At 41.3% G+C, this 19,508-nt stretch overlaps 2 protein-coding genes across 2 annotated transcripts in view; one reads left to right on the top strand and one right to left on the bottom strand.

Annotated features, from left to right (window-relative positions):
• The first annotated feature begins 1,146 nt into the window (after positions 1–1,146).
• On the top strand, positions 1,147–2,521 carry LOC108673903 (uncharacterized protein DDB_G0282077-like). Its single transcript, XM_018161790.1, has 2 exons — positions 1,147–1,188; positions 2,000–2,521. The coding sequence occupies exons 1-2, from the start codon at positions 1,147–1,149 to the stop codon at positions 2,519–2,521; spliced, it is 564 nt and encodes a 187-aa protein (XP_018017279.1).
• Positions 2,522–7,450: 4,929 nt separating this feature from the next.
• Positions 7,451–19,508, bottom strand: part of LOC108673902 (dnaJ homolog subfamily C member 11-like) — a 14,895-nt gene continuing 2,837 nt past the window's right edge. The window contains exons 3-9 of the mRNA XM_018161789.2: positions 14,773–14,991; positions 13,620–13,791; positions 12,761–12,952; positions 11,671–11,795; positions 10,077–10,927; positions 9,108–9,237; positions 7,451–8,444 (exon numbers count right to left, since the gene is read on the bottom strand). Of these exons, the coding sequence (XP_018017278.1) occupies positions 8,425–8,444; positions 9,108–9,237; positions 10,077–10,927; positions 11,671–11,795; positions 12,761–12,952; positions 13,620–13,791; positions 14,773–14,991 (1,709 nt within the window). The 3' untranslated portion in view covers positions 7,451–8,424. The remainder of the gene's footprint in view (positions 8,445–9,107; positions 9,238–10,076; positions 10,928–11,670; positions 11,796–12,760; positions 12,953–13,619; positions 13,792–14,772; positions 14,992–19,508) is intronic.

Here is a 19,508-nt window from a genome sequence, read left to right as displayed (position 1 = left end):
GTACATTAGTGGGGGTACAGTGCACAGTGAACAGCGCTGTACTCCACCATGCCTCCAAAGGTGCGCAGCCTGCGGGTACAGTGTACATTAGTGGGGGTACAGTGCACAGCTGACTTATCATGTGAATTATAGTGTACAGTGATCATTAAATGATGATAAAATTACATTGGTAAAGAGATGCAAAATTTGAATCTATACTTGAGGTTAAGTTTAAACATACTTGAGGCTAAGTTTGATCCACTAATGGTTAAGTTTGACCACTACAGGTCAAGTTTGATCCACTAGAGGTTAAGTTTGACCCACTACAGGTCAAGTTCAAACATACACGAGACTAAATTTGAACATACTTGTGGTCAAGTGTGACCCACTTGATGTCAAGATTAAACATACTCGAGGTCAGTTAGTTAGTTTAGTGGCCACGTGTTTCCTAGCGCTTCAGCTATTTAGCTATCTCGCATCGAAAGTCATGTTGAACATCACCAAAGAGGTGGGAGGTCTCAATTATCAAAAGTTTATCAAGTCAAAAATAGAACATCACCCACAAAGGGTGGAAGGTCTCAGATGTCCAGCCCGCTGAAGCTGGCTCGAAAGAAGCAGCGTTAGCATCTCAAAGAGACGAAATGACAAGGAGGGACAGGTGAAGAGCAACAGAAACTGAGACACTCGAACAAGAGGTCGCTTACACGGGACGTCGGCCGCCCGCACGAGAGAGACAGAGAAGGGAAATGTAAGGAATCCTACCTACATAATAACTTAACCCCACAACTGAGATCTGCCGTCAGACACCGCGAGCTCAGCGGTGGGGTGCTCAGGAACAATCCCCGTAGGAGCGCGAAATCCCATAGCACTTCTGACGAGCACAGACACGCGTCAGAAGTCCCCCTTGAGGGGTACTCGAGGTCAAATCACAACATACTTGAGTAAGTTTGACCCAATTAAGGTTAAGTTTAAACATACTTGAGGTAAAGTTTGAACATACTCAAGGTCAAATTTCAACATACTTGAGGTCAAATCACAACATACTTGAGGTTAAGTTTGAACTTGTAGTCAGGCTGCTGTAGCTTGTGCGTATAAGAGAGAGACACGTAGCTGTGAGGCAGACCGAAGTGCCAGGACAGGACGCGGTGGTGGCGCTCTGTGTCGTTGATGATCATCGTACTCAAGCCAGAGTTCAGGCCCAGCTTCCAGGTGAGGTAGCCTGTTGTCGACTTGTCCAGCTGACTGGCCAGTGCTGCAAACAATATTATTATGAATATTATTAAGTGATATTGGTCAGATGATATTATTCAGAATATAATAATATTGATACACCTAGTAGACTTAGTCTTATTAGTTGTAGACATTTATCGTGATTGTCTAACATAACTTAACAGTGCACCAACAGTGGAAAAATAATCTTTGTTTGAATTTGGATCTTAAAAGCATTATCATCTTATTTTGTACAAAAATCGTGATAGATTATTAAAAAGGAAAGTTAATACGAGTTTTTTAAAATAAAATTTGGTCTGTAGAGACAAGATATGAATGTATTTTAATCAAGACTTCAACAGTTGAAAAATATAGGCTATCTAAAGTTAGTTCAGCAGCAAGTCTAACAAAAACCGTTTCCTGATTCCCACAAAGCCGCGTAGCAGATGAGCTCAAGGAGAGAACAGTAGGAACTGCATCAACTGAAGGATCCCTCCCTGCAGCTATCAACTGAAGGATCCCTCCCTGCAGCTATCAACTGAAGGATCCCTCACTGCAGCTATCAACTGAAGGATCCCTCACTGCAGCTATCAACTGAAGGATCCCTCACTGCAGCTATCAACTGAAGGATCCCTCACTGCAGCTATCAACTGAAGGATCCCTCACTGCAGCTATCAACTGAAGGATCCCTCACTGCAGCTATCAACTGAAGGATCCCTCACTGCAGCTATCAACTGAAGGATCCCTCACTGCAGCTATCAACTGAAGGATCCCTCACTGCAGCTATCAACTGAAGGATCCCTCACTGCAGCTATCAACTGAAGGATCCCTCANCATCACAGGTTCTCAGCAGCAGACCGGAAACATCACAGGTTCTCAGCAGCAGACCGGAAACATCACAGGTTCTCAGCAGCAGACCGGAAACATCACAGGTTCTCAGCAGCAGACCGGAAACATCACAGGTTCTCAGCAGCAGACCGGAAACATCACAGGTTCTCAGCAGCAGACCGGAAACATCACAGGTTCTCAGCAGCAGACCGGAAACATCACAGGTTCTCAGCAGCAGACCGGAAACATCACAGGTTCTCAGCAGCAGACCGGAAACATCACAGGTTCTCAGCAGCAGACCGGAAACATCACAGGTTCTCAGCAGCAGACCGGAAACATCACAGGTTCTCAGCAGCAGACCGGAAACATCACAGGTTCTCAGCAGCAGACCGGAAACATCACAGGTTCTCAGCAGCAGACCGGAAACATCACAGGTTCTCAGCAGCAGACCGGAAACATCACAGGTTCTCAGCAGCAGACCGGAAACATCACAGGTTCTCAGTAGCAGACCGGAAACATCACAAGTTCCCAGCAGCAGACCGGAAACATCACAGGTTCTCAGTAGCAGACCGGAAACATCACAAGTTCCCAGTAGCAGACCGGAAACATCACAGGTTCTCAGTAGCAGACCGGAAACATCACAGGTTCCCAGTAGCAGACCGGAAACATCACAGGTTCTCAGCAGCAGACCGGACACATCACAGGTTCTCAGCAGCAGACCAAAGCTTGTTGCCAGAGCTCGGGTGGGAGCAAGCAAGCATGTCAAATTCTCTAGCAATAAAATGCATGTCAAATTAACACTTCAGACACTCATTGTAACTTGAGACATTCATTGGAAAGACGCGATCACACTCTTGACAGTTCTGGACATATTTCTAAATATTTAAGGACATTGGAATACATTAGTTAAGCATTATACCTCAATAAGAAATTAACATGATCTGTTATAGAGCGGGCAATAAAAGGGCAAGGGCAGGGGGAGGTTTGAGCAGGTGTGAAAAGCTGTTTTATTTTAATAACAATAGAAATGAGATAATATAATAATAATAATAATCAGCCCGGTGGTGCTCACGGTTATTGGTCCCCTGCTCACTCCATTACCTTGAATCCCGCGCTAATTCCAACTACAGTAATATTTATAAAGGGAGATACGTTCAAAAACGCCTTTAATGAATAATCTACATTTAAATACCATTTCGAATTGTAATGAATACAATTGCGAAGTGTAAATTTTTTATTGAGTAATGGTAGTACGTCAAATGGAAAAATTAACTCTTATTCCGACCTCGTTTTGCAATACCGCACGATAGTAACACTACAGATAACACTAATTAAGATACAAGTGATATTCCGACATGATATTGGGAACAACCTTCAACCCAACTCCTGTCGGAGGCGAGGTAGCGCAGGGACGTGTTCATGCTGCCCGTGCCCCGGCCGTTCAGGGAGGAGAGCTGGCCTGCGCAGTGATAACATGTCTTAATATGTCATAGATGTAATGTACGTAAGTCTTAAGTTTTATGCATAACATATCTTGAAATATCATAGATGTAATAAACCAATAGATGATATAATGAAATAATAGATTTAATAAATATTATAACAATAGATGTAATGTAATAATAGATAACATGTCTTGAAATATCATGGATGTAATGTAAGTCTTTAGTCTTATGCATAACATGTCTTAAAACATCACAGGTTCTCAGTAGCAGACCAGAAACATCACAGGTTCTCAGCAGCAGACCGGAAACATCACAGGTTCTCAGCAGCAGACCGGAAACATCACAGGTTCTCAGCAGCAGACCGGAAACATCACAGGTTCTCAGCAGCAGACCGGAAACATCACAGGTTCTCAGCAGCAGACCGGAAACATCACAGGTTCTCAGCAGCAGACCGGAAACATCACAGGTTCTCAGCAGCAGACCGGAAACATCACAGGTTCTCAGCAGCAGACCGGAAACATCACAGGTTCTCAGCAGCAGACCGGAAACATCACAGGTTCTCAGCAGCAGACCGGAAACATCACAGGTTCTCAGCAGCAGACCGGAAACATCACAGGTTCTCAGCAGCAGACCGGAAACATCACAGGTTCTCAGCAGCAGACCGGNCCTGTCTCTTATACACATCTAGATGTGTATAAGAGACAGCTCTTATACAGGGTGATTCAAGGAAACTTCCTGATTTGAACACTAAATAAAAAAAAAAAAGACTTAGTAAGGATATCATTACAATATAAATTTCATTTAAAAAGACTACCTGACTTTTTTGTATCACTTAGTTTTAAAGATGACATCGGACAAATGACTGCCCCCATTGTTAATGCATTCATTTAGTCGATTTCTGAAGTTCCGCTCAACTGGCTGAAGCATATTGACGGGTATGTTGGCGATGGCTTGGCGGATGTTCTTCAAATGAGGTAGAATCCTTGGACAGTCATTGTAAACAATTGATCAAAGATAACTTCCTAAAAAACACACGGAGCCAAATCGGGGGATCAAGCTGACCGAAATGAGGTCACCTCTCAAGGAGACGAGGCGCTCTGTAAAATGTTGTCACAAAAAGTGTGGAGAACGGAGAAACGTCTCTCCAGCTGTCTCTACGTTTTTGGGTGTTGTGGCAGTACGCTGACCTCCAGACTCTCTTGCATTCACTCTTCCACTTGCCCTAAATGTGTTCACCCTCAGAAGTCGATTTCTGATCAAGAATCCAAGTTGAAGGACGAATGTGGAAACGAGTGCGGAATGCTCATTAAGAGCGATACTGGAATGGCCATTAGAAAGTACGTCTTGACAGCAAACGCACGCTGCGCATTTGTCCAATGCATAGTGGCAACTCACTAGGAGCGACACAAAAGTTCATCCCCTTGCCTTTCATAAGAAATACTCCCCGCCTTTTTCCTGCAACACTTGAGTGTTTGGCGCGAAATACTAAACAGGAAGTTTCCGTGAATCACACTGTATAATTATGGTCGCCAAGCATCCTACGCACCCACACACACTTACGCAGACAAACCATCAATATACATATTATATAATTGAGGAACACATAATTTATAAGACATATACACGACACACAATGGAGCAACACACAATATACAATATGGTGCAGATGCTCACCGCTGAGCGTGGAGGAGAGCGTGCGTGTGATGGGCAGGTCGATGCTCTGGCTGAGCGCCATGCCGCTCACCTCCACATGCGGGAGCCCCACCACATCTCTGCAGGCACAGCGGCGTTAGTGCAATGCTATTTAATTATTCATTTAGATTAATATTATACTTATACTTTGCTCTGCTTACATAATAATACTATTTAATTATTCACTTACATTTCTGGTATACTAACACTTTGCTGTGCTTACATAATAATGCTATTTAATTATCCACTTACATTTCTGGTATACTAATACTTTGCTTTGCATATAAAAAGTACCTACATAATGACTTAACCCTACAGCTTCTCCGCCTACATAACCACTAAATTATATGTAGTTAATGCACTGACCTGAGGTCACAGGGTCGTGTAACTGACCTGAGGTCACAGGGTTTAATAATAGTGAAATCTCAAAACTACTCAAAATTGAAACTGTTTTTCAATCAGGTACAATTCTTTTTCACCATGTTTAAAAGTGTCTAAAATTCAGCTCTAAGCCTCTAACTTTCAAAAATGATTTGGTGGAAATAAACCTAAAAGTTAGTCACAAGATTTTGGCTCATGGCAATAGACTTTTGTATGTCATTTCATACACAAGTTTTCCATTTTGAATCGACTCATCAAGTCTCAAACTATGTGACTTTACCTAACTTATTAAAGTTAGGAGCTTGTGAAGTTGTGCTTCCAAACTTATTACCGACATACTGTAGCTAAAGCGTTAGGCTAAAAGACAAAAATTAGTTAATTGAGACAATAAATTACTTCACTAAGCTTACCAGATTACTAAAACAGTAGTTGAGTAGTATAACTTTCCAAAGTTTGCAACTGATACCTAATAATTCTGACGATACAAACGTTCAATCACACAGTCACACGCTAACGATAGAATCCCTAAAGAAATCCTGATTGGTGGAATGCGGAATATTTTCGAAGTGAAACAATTCATTTACAAACTCGAAATCTGAAAATGAGCAAATGAAAAAGACAAAATTCAATTCAACGCAATATAATATTAATCATCAAAGGTAATACTCATAAAATATTCAACCAAATTAAACTTTGATTTTCTAATAAACATTCAACAGGCAGAATCTGTTCAAATTGGTAAAAAATTTATCATCTGAAGGTAAATAAAGAATAGAATATTGTAAATGTTGAGATATGACGGTGTATTTAAACTTGCACCGGTTATTAAATTCAAATCTATTTAAATCAAATCTATTATATATATCTATTTCAATCGAATCTATGTTTTTCATGGAAATGATTATATTAGATTGAGCAATAGCGGGACAATTTATTGTTCCCCTTCATATAAATACTTGAATGAAAAATTTGGAGATCTTGAATCTGCATATGCAACCAGCAACGTACGTCACTTTAATGATTATTTGATCTTTTTGTAAAGTATCGGCCTCTAACTGTGAATATCACTCTGTGGAACTAACTGTATATCAAATCTTCAATAAATGCAGTCACTGGTACATCCGGGACCTCAAGTAGAGGCACTCTGCGCAAATCAATTGCCTACTGTAATGACTGCATATGTGAAGGGTGCATTTATTTGTCTCTGTCTTGAGTACTCATTACCCTTTTGCTCTACCATAATTCTGCCCATAAGAGATCCATCATGTTTGCATACGTACACTAAATATTACTTGTACTAGGCCTAAAAAGGCTCCATGTTGAGCCGTCCAGGCTGGACCCACACCTGTGACTGGTTCTCGTATGTGGCACAAGGTAGGGCAACCTCTAGATACTGGATTATATTAGCTCATTTGCATGTTAACCGTACCACTTTCAGTATAGTAGAGTAGCACTTGTTTTATTATCTTCATTATGCGTTTGGAAATATATTGACCCCTGTATGCCCGTAGCAAAATATACCCCGACTGAGGTTACTGAAATATACCTCCTTACTTTAATATTTATCATTAGCTATTGCTGCAACGCTTGCAGTGCTGTGGATCTTCTTCAAGTGTCCACACTTGGTGTGGCAGCAGCTTCACCAAATTCCCCTACAGTCGTGAGGCTGCATGGACGAGTAGTCGAAAATCCAATAATCACGAAACAAAAAGTATGTGCCACAGCTTAGTGGTGTTAATGTCTGGTTTGTTATTTAGACGCAAGCCATACGATTTCTTGATACATTTGGCGATGTTATTCTCGAAAAAAATAAACATGATGATCCAATGACCGCTATACAATTCGCAAAAATATGTTAATTTCCCGCAAAACCAATAGGGAAGAAAAGAAACACGAATAGGGAAATAATCAGCAAGAACAAAAAATCGCTTTATTGAAGGATTTAAGACATGTCTGTACAATAGAAAGACGCAAAATAAGCAATCTAACCAGTATATCTGGAATCACTATGACAGCTTCGTAGTGGGCGGCTGACGCGCCTTCTGTACACTGAACATTGGCACCGTCCTAGCAAGGCGAGATCCTAGCAAGATCCGCCGTCCTAGCAACGCGAGATCCTAGCAAGATCTGCCGTCCTAGCACTGCGTGATCCTAGCAAGATCTGCCGTCCTAGCACTGAGAGATCCTAGCAAGATCTGTCGTCCTAGCACTGCGAGATCCTAGCAAGATCTGCCGTCCTAGCACTGCGAGATCCTAGCAAGATCCGCCGTCCTAGTACTGCGAGATCCTAGCAACATCCACCGTCCTAGCATAATCTTCCGAACGACGCCGAAAATAAACTTGACTGTCGGTTTTGTAAATCGATCAGCAATGTCCTTTTTTAAATCTAACTGGGCCTACAGCAACACTTTACAGGTCATTAGTACAAGTGTACCAGCAGCCATGCGTAGATCGATGAAAGCCATTCTGCAAATTGCAACCATGAAATAAAAATTGCCATCATCGATTGCTTTCTGCTATATCATAAAACACACCGAGCGTTTGCAGAGTATCACTTAACAAGTCATCGCGCTGTCGTAAACACAATATTCCTGCACACCTGAGTCTTCAAACAATATGTTGAATGGCATACAAAATGAGCATAATTCAGCGCTCGTAATATCGAAAATTTAAGCAGGGCTTCCTCTTGCTTCTTTACTCTGCAATTTCTTGGATGCGCTCGGTGCATTGCTCACCACATACACCTCTGTACACAACACTCTGCACTAGCTCTGCACACCGAGCGCTGGACAACCTCTCCACTGCAAACTCAGCACTTTCTCTACACACCGAGCGCCGGACTAGCTCTGGGAACCGAGGTCTGAAATAGCTCTGGAGACCGAGCGCTGCACTAGCTCTGCACCCGATGGGCTGCTCAGAAAAACAGGAGAAGAGTCTCAAATATTCAGATTAAAGTACTCAAGATTCCAACAAAGCAAGTTTGACCGCGACACGGCACTCAGAGCGTTCAATCCACAATACCAACTTGCTGTCTAGTTTCGAAGGGCATAACTTCGACAGAAAAGAACAACATCAATACTTCAATCCTTCAGAATGCAATCTGCACATAAGCACATCACTCACTTTTTCTTGGCATCATGGAAATGTAACGAAAGTAAATACGTTCATAGTTTACTCATACTTACGTGTTACACAGCAACACGGTCCGAATGACATGTTCATCAATTATTGGTCTCGTGTAATGCAATCGTAAAGCCTAGTTCCATAAAATCCAATTGTGCCTTTCAATAGAATTGTACTGTAGCAGCAAAATAGACCTACAATGATGTTATTTCAATGGAAATTAGTTTGAGTCATGACAATAAGAATTCATTTGATCAATTTCAATGAAATTTCAATGGTGTGATTGTGATATAGAATTTCAATGATGTCATTCCTTAGATTATTGATAGTAAAATTGAAATGAAATACAAGTGCTATCAATATAATTAGAATTTAAGTAGGTTCAACTGTAGCACCACAATTAAATATATATGAAGTCATATCAATATAACGAGAAGGAGCATGACTCACATTGTTTAGGTATCTTGAGAGGCTCCGTATCCCTGATAATGACTTTGTGCTGCACGGCGTGGAACAAATACTCGACGTAGAGGCTCTTGTTCTCCCCGGGGCACGGGTCGAAGAAACCGGGGAGCTGACACTGTCAATAACATTACATTTTACAAATAAGATATGGATTTAATGAAATCTAGCTCAAATAGATGTGTATAAGAGACAGCTTTAATCATGCGAACACTTATGAATCATCCTAGTGATGATTTTTTTAAGTTATCCAAGATTTTACATATCAACTCATCAATCTATTCAAGAAATGAATAAATAAATTATAGCAATTTTGTAAATCATGTTCATGTTGATACAAGATTTTCCCACAAAATATCAGAGAAAAGTATGATTTTCCCTTATATAATTTTTATTGCAGTGAAAGTTCAATTTTCACAAATTGAATACAGTAATAACTGTCTCTTATACACATCTAGATGTGTATAAGAGACAGCCCTTATATTGCTCTGAAGGATACATTAATTCCCCTGCCATAATTCAAATCATAAAGAGAAGCATTGCAAAGGATGCCTGAGCGAAGAAGGCAATGTTCAGGCACAGCGAAGGCTTCATATTAGAACAGCAAAAGCTTACCAGAAAATCTCGATAGAAACTAGTTAAAATTGAACAGTTTTTGAGCAGAAACTTATTTTTAGCAGAAATTTGTTAGTGCATTTTCTCATTTATGGAAAAAAGACGCTATTGTGCCCGTTGTGAGAAAATGCGCTCTCTGTCACTCACTTCAGTGATCAAACAGTAATGATCAAATTTTTTAGCAGAAACTTGTTTTTGAGCAGTAATACCAAAAAGACAAATTACAACAAAATTAAGTAAATAAAAACAATAACTGCTGATCAGGCTCCACCAATGCTATCATAAAGATGGTAGAGTAACACAGCGAAACGATCAAAGTTTGAAGGAGAAGCGAGTAGACACGTGAGTAGAAGTTGCGTAGACGAGAAGTAGAGGGTAGAATAAATACAGGAGAGATGATAAACAAGAAGATAAGGTGCAGGATAACAGACCTGGTGCAGGATAACAGACCTGGTGCAGGATAACAGACCTGGTGCAGGATAACAGACCTGGTGCAGGATAACAGACCTGGTGCAGGATAACAGACCTGGTGCAGGATAACAGACCTGGTGCAGGATAACAGACCTGGTGCAGGATAACAGACCTGGTGCAGGATAACAGACCTGGTGCAGGATAACAGACCTGGTGCAGGATAACAGACCTGGTGCAGGATAACAGACCTGGTGCAGGATAACAGACCTGGTGCAGGATAACAGACCTGGTGCAGGATAACAGACCTGGTGCAGGATAACAGACCTGGTGCAGGATAACAGACCTGGTGCAGGATAACAGACCTGGTGCAGGATAACAGACCTGGTGCAGGATAACAGACCTGGTGCAGGATAACAGACCTGGTGCAGGATAACAGACCTGGTGCAGGATAACAGACCTGGTGCAGGATAACAGACCTGGTGCAGGATAACAGACCTGGTGCAGGATAACAGACCTGGTGCAGGATAACAGACCTGGTGCAGGATAACAGACCTGGTGCAGGATAACAGACCTGGTGCAGGATAACAGACCTGGTGCAGGATAACAGACCTGGTGCAGGATAACAGACCTGGTGCAGGATAACAGACCTGGTGCAGGATAACAGACCTGGTGCAGGATAACAGACCTGGTGCAGGATAACAGACCTGGTGCAGGATAACAGACCTGGTGCAGGATAACAGACCTGGTGCAGGATAACAGACCTGGTGCAGGATAACAGACCTNTGCTGTCTCTTATACACATCTAGATGTGTATAAGAGACAGGTTGAATGAAACTGCATTTGAATTTCTAAGCCCTATCTGTCAAGCTATCCACTATATGAACAAGTCTTCTCGATTTTTCTATACCTATTTAATTTAATAATCAATGCTATAATTTAATAATCAATGTAATAATCACTGCAATGAGTTTGACTTCGGATACCGAGGCTTACAAGTTATCTACCTATTCTTTTCTAGGTACATTGTTTTGCAAGAAGTGTATTCGTCAATACTATTCGATGTTCAGGGCTTGAATTTTCATATTATATCAATTCCTCAAGGATAACTTTTGAAAATTGCAGTAAGAAATGGATGATTTTGATGGTTGGAACATTGGAACCTGTCTCTTATACACATCTAGATGTGTATAAGAGACAGGCATATATAAGAAAGACGAGGCTGGCAGAGCACCTAAGCTTGAGATGGACGCCCAGGGGCCCGCCTATACAGACGGTGGAGGAGAGGAACGTGTGCTGCGTGACGCGCTTCTCTGCGCTGTACTCCACCATGCCTCCGAATGTGCCCAGCCTGCGGGTACAGTGTACATTAGTGGGGGTACAGTGCACAGCTAACTTATCATGTGAATTAAAGTGCACAATGAATGTTAAATGACAACAAAATTATATTAATAAAGAGATGTTTGACCCACTACAGGTTAAGTTTGACCCACTACAGGTAAGTCTGATCCACTACAGGTAAGTTTCTGGTGCAGGATAACAGACCTGGTGATAACAAGACCCTTCTTGTTCTCCTCGGTCTCCCTGATCCTCTTGACGGTCTCCCTCATGAGCTGCACCGCCGCCGCCCCCTCCCGCCGCAGCTTGCTCATCCTGCAAGTGGCAGGCTACATTATCATCATTATAATAAATAAATAAAGACTATAATAAATTACTCAAGGTTAAAATAATTGAATCCCTAAGCATTTAGTCACGAACAGCATAGATAGATGGCAATAAATGTGTCTGCTGACAAAGAGGAACGTAACCTTGTGGCCCAAACATCGTCGTGAGCACAGCTACTTGCACGCCAGGGCCTTTCAGGTAGTAAGTAAATGCACGAGCGATGCTTATTTCGGTATTTGTTGCTCTATAATAAACTTGACAGTATAAAACAATAAATTGCCTTGTAAAAGCAAGACATCATTATTACAGTATAAAACATACACTGGCGACGATTTACAATCGTTACCAAACGCTTGGTCATGCGGGTTCCACCGGCCCGCCATTTAGTTCAACCAGTACACTTAACACTGCGAAAATTTTAGCGCACAATGTAAACTTTGAAGCTTAATCTCACTAGGTTTTTGGATACGAATAGCATTGTTAATGTATCACTGCAAGTAAAATACATCAGAAGATATATTTGTGAGTAAGATCCGAATAGCATTAATTAATGTATTTTCGTAAGTAAGATTACATCATAAGATATATTTGTAAGTAAGATACAAATAGTATTGTTAATGTATCATTTGTAAGTAAGATCATAGTAAGATACATCGTAAGATATATTCGTAAGTGAGTTACAAATAATATTGTTAATGTATCATCGTAAGTAAGATACGAATAGCATTGTTGATGTATAACCGTACAAGAAGGGTCCCATAGTCCCAACACCTTTCTTTGTTGAGCTGGCGCCTCCTTGCTTGCTGCAGCTTCTTCTGCTGGGCGACGTACTACATCTTGAGATATATTTGTAAGTAATAAGTAATATAAGATATATTTGTAAAGATAAGTAATAAGTACAAATAATATTGTTAATATATCGGCATACGTGAAGGGTTCCATAGCCCATGCACCTTTCTCTGTTGAGCTGGCGCCTCCTGGCTTGCTGCAGCTTCTTCTGGTGGGCTTGGTAGGGCTGCAGGACGAGCCAGTCCAGCGCCAGCCACGAGATGACGGGCAGCGCTGTCCCGTACACGATGGGCGCCAACAACACGTCATCACACAGGATAATGTTGCTTGTGTACGTCTGTGTGGCACGCCGGCATCTGGTGGAGTATACAGGACGTGAGTCAATGTTTGTGTAGGTCTGTGAGGCATCTGGTGGAGTATACAGGACGTGAGTCAATCATGTTTGTGTAGGTCTGTGTGGCATCTGGTGGTGTGTACAAGGGAATAAATTCAAGTAAATTACAAGATAACAATCAAAGTTAATGCAGCATATTTGTTCGGGCCGCAAAAAAGACTGCACCAATTATTTTTCATCAACATCTTCCTGCTCTATCGGCCTTTTCTTAAGATACCGGTAGTTCTGCAGACTTGGTGAAGATAATAGTACTGCAGAATCGGTAAAGTTATTATGTCTTGCGATACTATTAACACAAAAGTTGCGTCAATACAACATAGCGGGAGTTTCCTGCCTACACCAGTTGATAAGTTTACACATCCAAAAGTTGATACAAATAACATATATTCTTTTAAATTTCTTCATGAATCTAAACATGAACTGGAGCTCCAAAGAAAGAAAAACATCAAGTAAAGCTTCTTCATCGGAGACAGTCAAGGCCAGTTAGAAGAACTTATGTTATGCCAAGAACTCACTTATGTTGATACATTGATGAAGTTAAGATATTTATATACACATATACGTACTACTACTAATAATAATAATAATAATGATAAGCAGTTATAAGAAAGACAAGGAAGGCAGAGCACCTAAGCTTGAGATGGACGCCCAGGGGCCCGCCTATGCAGACGGTGGAGGAGAGGAAGGTGTGCTGCGTGACGCGCTTCTCTGCGCTGTACTCCACCATGCCTCCGAATGAGTTCAGGCCCAGCTTCCAGGTGAGGTAGCCTGTTGTCGACTTGTCCAGCTGACTGGCCAGTGCTGCAAACAATATTATTATGAATATTATTAAGTGATATTGGTCAGATGATATTATTCAGAATATAATAATATTGATACACCTAGTAGACTTAGTCTTATTAGTTGTAGACATTTATCGTGATTGTCTAACATAACTTAACAGTGCACCAACAGTGGAAAAATAATCTTTGTTTGAATTTGGATCTTAAAAGCATTATCATCTTATTTTGTACAAAAATCGTGATAGATTATTAAAAAGGAAAGTTAATACGAGTTTTTTAAAATAAAATTTGGTCTGTAGAGACAAGATATGAATGTATTTTAATCAAGACTTCAACAGTTGAAAAATATAGGCTATCTAAAGTTAGTTCAGCAGCAAGTCTAACAAAAACCGTTTCCTGATTCCCACAAAGCCGCGTAGCAGATGAGCTCAAGGAGAGAACAGTAGGAACTGCATCAACTGAAGGATCCCTCCCTGCAGCTATCAACTGAAGGATCCCTCCCTGCAGCTATCAACTGAAGGATCCCTCACTGCAGCTATCAACNGAACTCACTGAAGACAGAGCCATGCCAAGAACTCACTGAAGACAGAGCCATGCCAAGAACTCACTGAAGACAGAGCCATGCCAAGAACTCACTGAAGACAGAGCCATGCCAAGAACTCACTGAAGACAGAGCCATGCCAAGAACTCACTGAAGACAGAGCCATGCCAAGAACTCACTGAAGACAGAGCCATGCCAAGAACTCACTGAAGACAGAGCCATGCCAAGAACTCACTGAAGACAGAGCCATGCCAAGAACTCACTGAAGACAGAGCCATGCCAAGAACTCACTGAAGACAGAGCCATGCCAAGAACTCACTGAAGACAGAGCCATGCCAAGAACTCACTGAAGACAGAGCCATGCCAAGAACTCACTGAAGACAGAGCCATGCCAAGAACTCACTGAAGACAGAGCCATGCCAAGAACTCACTGAAGACAGAACCACGCCAAGAACTCACTGAAGACAGAGCCCAGCCTGATGCCGTTGGCCGTAAAGTTGCCCTGTAGTGCAGCGTTGCAGTAAATTCTATCAGAAAGTCTACGGAAGAGTTTGAAGGCAAGAGAGCAGCCTGAGCCAACGCCAACTTCAACTTCAACCCAACTCCTGTCGGAGGCGAGGTAGCGCAGGGACGTGTTCATGCTGCCGGTGCCGCGCCCGTTCAGGGAGGAGAGCTGGCCTGCGCAGTGGTAACAAGTCTTAATATTTCATGGATGTTATGTAAGTCTTATGCATAACATGTCTTAATACGTCATAGATGTCATGTAAGTCTTATGCATAACATGTCTTAATATATCATAGATGTAATGTAAGTCTTATGCATAACATGTTTTAAAACATCACAGGTTCTCAGCAGCAGACCAAAGCTTGTTGCCAGAGCTCGGGTGGGAGCAAGCAAGCATGTCAAATTCTCTAGCAATAAAATGCATGACAGTTCTTAACATATTTCTAAATATTTATGGACATTGGAATGCATTACTTAAGCATTATACCTCAATAAGAAATTAACATGATCTGTTATAGAGCGGGCAATAAAAGGGCAAGGGCAGGAGGAGGTTTGAGCAGGCGCGAAAAGCGTCTTTATTTTAATGGCAATAGAAATGAGATAATAATAATAATAATAATCAGCACGGTGGTGCTCACGGTTAATGGTCCCCTGCTCACTCCATTACCTTGAATCCCGTGATGTTCTCAGCTCTAGTAATATTTATAATTGGAGATACGTTCAAGCACGACTTTAATGAATAATCTACATTTAAATACCATTTCGAATTGTAATGAATAGAATTGCAAAGTATCAATTTTTTATCGAGTAAAGGTACAGTAGTACGTAAAATGGAAAAATGATCACTTTGGTTCCGACCTCGTTTTGCAATACCGCACGGTAGTAACACTACAGATAACACTAATTAAGATACAAGTGATATTCCGACATGATATTGGGAACAACCGCTTGAATAGCTCTTATACAGAATAATTCACGGACACTTCCTGATTTGAACGCTCAATAAAAAAAGACCCAGTAATGATACCATTCCAATATAAATTGTATTGAAAAGGACATTGCTTGAATTTCATATATCACTTAGTTTCAAAAATTACATCAGACAAATGACGGCCCCCCTTGTCAATGAATTAATTTAGTCACTATTTGAATTTCTGTTCAACTGAACGGAAGCATATTGATGGGTATATTAGCGATGGCTTGGCGTATGTTGTTCTTAAATGAGGTAGAGAGTCCTTGGACAGTCATTGTAATCAATTGATTTACTGTGTTAGGGGCTGCATTTAGGCAAATGAATGATTTATTAAGTGTTTTCAATTAATCCTCTCTTTTTGTCCCCAGTGCTTTAATAGTTTGATCTATTAAAGGACATCTTTGTTCTCCTGAGTTTGTTTTTATTCTGTTCCCTGTGCTGGTACTATACCGGCCGGACCGTCGACCTTTAGAGGGGCTGACCCCCAAAAACTGTAGCCACATAAAAAAATCACACGGAGCCAAATCGGGGAAGAAGGTCGCCTCGCAAAGAGACGAGGCGCTCTGCAAAATGCTGTCTCAGAAGATCCAAGGTGTGGAGAACGCAGAAACGCCTCTGAAACTCTCTACGTTTTCAGGTGTTGTGTCAGTTTGCTGACCTCCAGACCCTCTTGCATTCACACTTCCACTTGCCCTAAACCCATGTAACAATCTATGCTTCATCAAGAACACAACTTGAAGGACGAATACGGAACCAAATACGGAATGCTCGTTGAGTAGCGATAATGGAACTGCCATTAGAAAAGTATGCTTTGACAGAAAACGTATGCAGCTCACTTGTCCAATGAATAGTGGCAACTGACTAGGCGGGACACAAAATTTCGTGCCCTTGCCTTCCATATGAAACACTCCTCACCCTTTCCCTGCAACACCCGAGTGCTTGACGCGAAATACTAAACAGGAAGTTTTGGTGAATCACATTGTATAATTAAGGTCTCCAAGCATCCTACGCACCCACAGACACTTACGCAGACAAACCATCATGACCTGAGGTCACAGGGTCGTGTAACTGACCTGAGGTCACAGGGTCGTGTAACTGACCTGAGGCCACAGGATTGTGTAACTGACCTGAGGTCACATGGCCGTGTAACTGACCTGAGGTCACAGGCTCGTGTAACTGACCTGAGGTCACAGGGTCGTGTAACTGACCTGAGGTCACAGGGTCGTGTAACTGACCTGAGGCCATAGGATTGTGTAACTGAACTGAGGTCACAGGGTCGTGTACCTGACCTGAGGTCACAGTGGCCTTTCAAGCAAAATCCACCAATCATAGACAAGAAAATAGAGCGTAAGTACTTACGTTCACTTAGCGAGTTTTGAAAGTATGGCCCCTGGACATCCATATGATGCAGCATTAACGTGACATCAGGACATCCATATGAGAATCAATATTATAATTATTACTTAAATATGGATAATTAATAATATGGATGTATTTTTATATTATTAGAATCCACAAATTTACAAGAGAATCCAGTAATCCATATTATCCACACGTCAGTAAACGGACGACAGCCTGAAAGTGCTGACCTCGCCAGTAAAAAAAATTCCAAGACTTTCCATGACCATCAATATAATTTTCCAAGACTCATATTCAACAGATTTAGCATTACTGAAAGATTAACCGTGCATATTCTATCATCCTCTACAGTTGATAAATAGCAAACATGTAAATGCGTAGAGCAGGCAGACAGAGGAACAGAAATGACACAAATATGAAAACCAAGCCCACACTTTCATTATTATGAATTAAATAGTGTCAAATCTCAACAAATATTGAGTAATGCACAAAAGATTGTACATGATAATGTCTGGCCAATACATTTCAGAACACTTTTCAAAACCACTACCCTAACATTCAACTGGCAGCTATTTCACCAACTTTCTCTTTAATATTCAGTTCAAGAGTGTCTAGCTCCCGTTGTTCTGTTTTCAACAATTGCCTCATGGCCTTGAACTTTTCGATAATTTTCAAATTCCCCTTTCTCTCCATTGCTTCTGCATATTCATCTGCTAATTGTGCAAGCGCCTTGATGCCCTCCTCCATACGCCTTTTCTTTTTCTTCAGTTCATCAGCTCATCCAACAGAGCCTTCCTCTCCTGGGTTTTCTGGGCCTTCGCATTCAGCTCTTTCTCTTCTGCCAAATAATTATTGTAGGCTGTTTTGGCACTGTCAGCTGCAAGCAGCATCTTCTTGGTGATGGTCATCTTGTCCAGGCGACCAACATGTGCAACATGATCAACCACAGCATGCAGGGCAACCACTGTTTGTTCTTTCATATTGTGTGTCATGATTTCCTTGTTGAATGAAAACCCTCTTTCAACCGTGGCTTGGCCATGAGACAGGAGCAAGAGCATCTGCACTACATTCCAGAGCTTCTTGTAGATGCTCTTTGACAGAATGGCCTGGCAAAAAGTGTCCAGTCAATCAGGAGTTTGTGCTTTGCTTATCTCTTCACTGGGTTCCTTAGCTAACATGGTGTGTTTGCTGCCTTTGGCATGGCTTTTCAAAGCTGCTTCCCCATATTTGACACATCAAACTATTTTGAGCACAATGTACATATTGCCATACCTTCATGCTTTGGATGGCAAGCAAGCCAGTCACAATAAGCTTCTATTCTTAACTACAAGTCAAGAAATTTACACTTTCCAGGCATGGTGATGTAGAAATTGCATGATGAAGATGGGACGCTGCGACATAAAAAAGTTGTCAAATGCAACTGAGCTTGGTGACCAAGCTCATGTGATTGGTACTCCAATCAGAAAACAGGAAACAAGAGACTGAACAAACAATAAACACAGACAGCACAGAAAAACTTTTTCTTCTTTTATTTGCAAATTCCATGACTTTCCATAACCTGAAATGAAATTCAATGACTTTCCAGGCCTGGAAAATGAAAAATCAAATTCCATGGCTTTCCAGGTTTTCCATGACAGTACAAACCCTGAAACCCTGTGTGATGTCATCCCATTTCCTGGATTCCATGTGTGATTGGTTAATGGGATTGTGATGTTATCCTTAAAAGCTATGATTGGTTGTGCCCAAATATGGTTTGTGTACTGGTTAACTTAATTATTAAACTAACTTAACTTAATACCGGTACTCAACTTAAATGTATCTAGACTCCTGCGTTTGGTATTTTTTTTTAATCCAAGACGAGACGAGACAACAGGCTCTGTCCCGGTTTGCAATAAAAACGGGACAATTTTCAGCCCTCCGTAGGAATTCCGGGACGATACCGAGACGAGACATCCCGATTAAAATAGGTACCTTAAAATTTCCCGGAATTTATAGCTATTTTAACGAGACATAACGAGACGAATCAATTATTGATGTGGTGTAAACTTTGGCTTACCATCATACGTTCCTACAGAGCTGGGTAGCGCTACTTTAAAATGTAGCGGCAGCTACCGCTACATGCTCTAAATGTAGCGGGCGCTACCGCTACAATTGCTTAAATGTAGCGCCGCTACCGAAAATGTAGCGGCCGCTACATGTAGCGCGCTACTGCTCACCTCTGGTAACAACTAACATGTTGACACTAGTAACAGGCTGAGGTTGACAACATTACACCGAAATATTTCGTACAGTTTTATTCTGTAATTTATATTATGTATGTATCATGCTGGTTTTTAAATAATATTTAATACTATTAAGG

The sequence above is a fragment of the Hyalella azteca genome, unplaced genomic scaffold (assembly GCF_000764305.2).
Source record: "Hyalella azteca isolate HAZT.00-mixed unplaced genomic scaffold, Hazt_2.0.2 contig35, whole genome shotgun sequence".
Classification (NCBI taxonomy): Eukaryota; Metazoa; Arthropoda; class Malacostraca; order Amphipoda; family Hyalellidae; genus Hyalella; species Hyalella azteca.
Note: the sequence above shows the minus strand (reverse complement) of the source record. Positions and strands in the feature narration are given on the sequence as shown.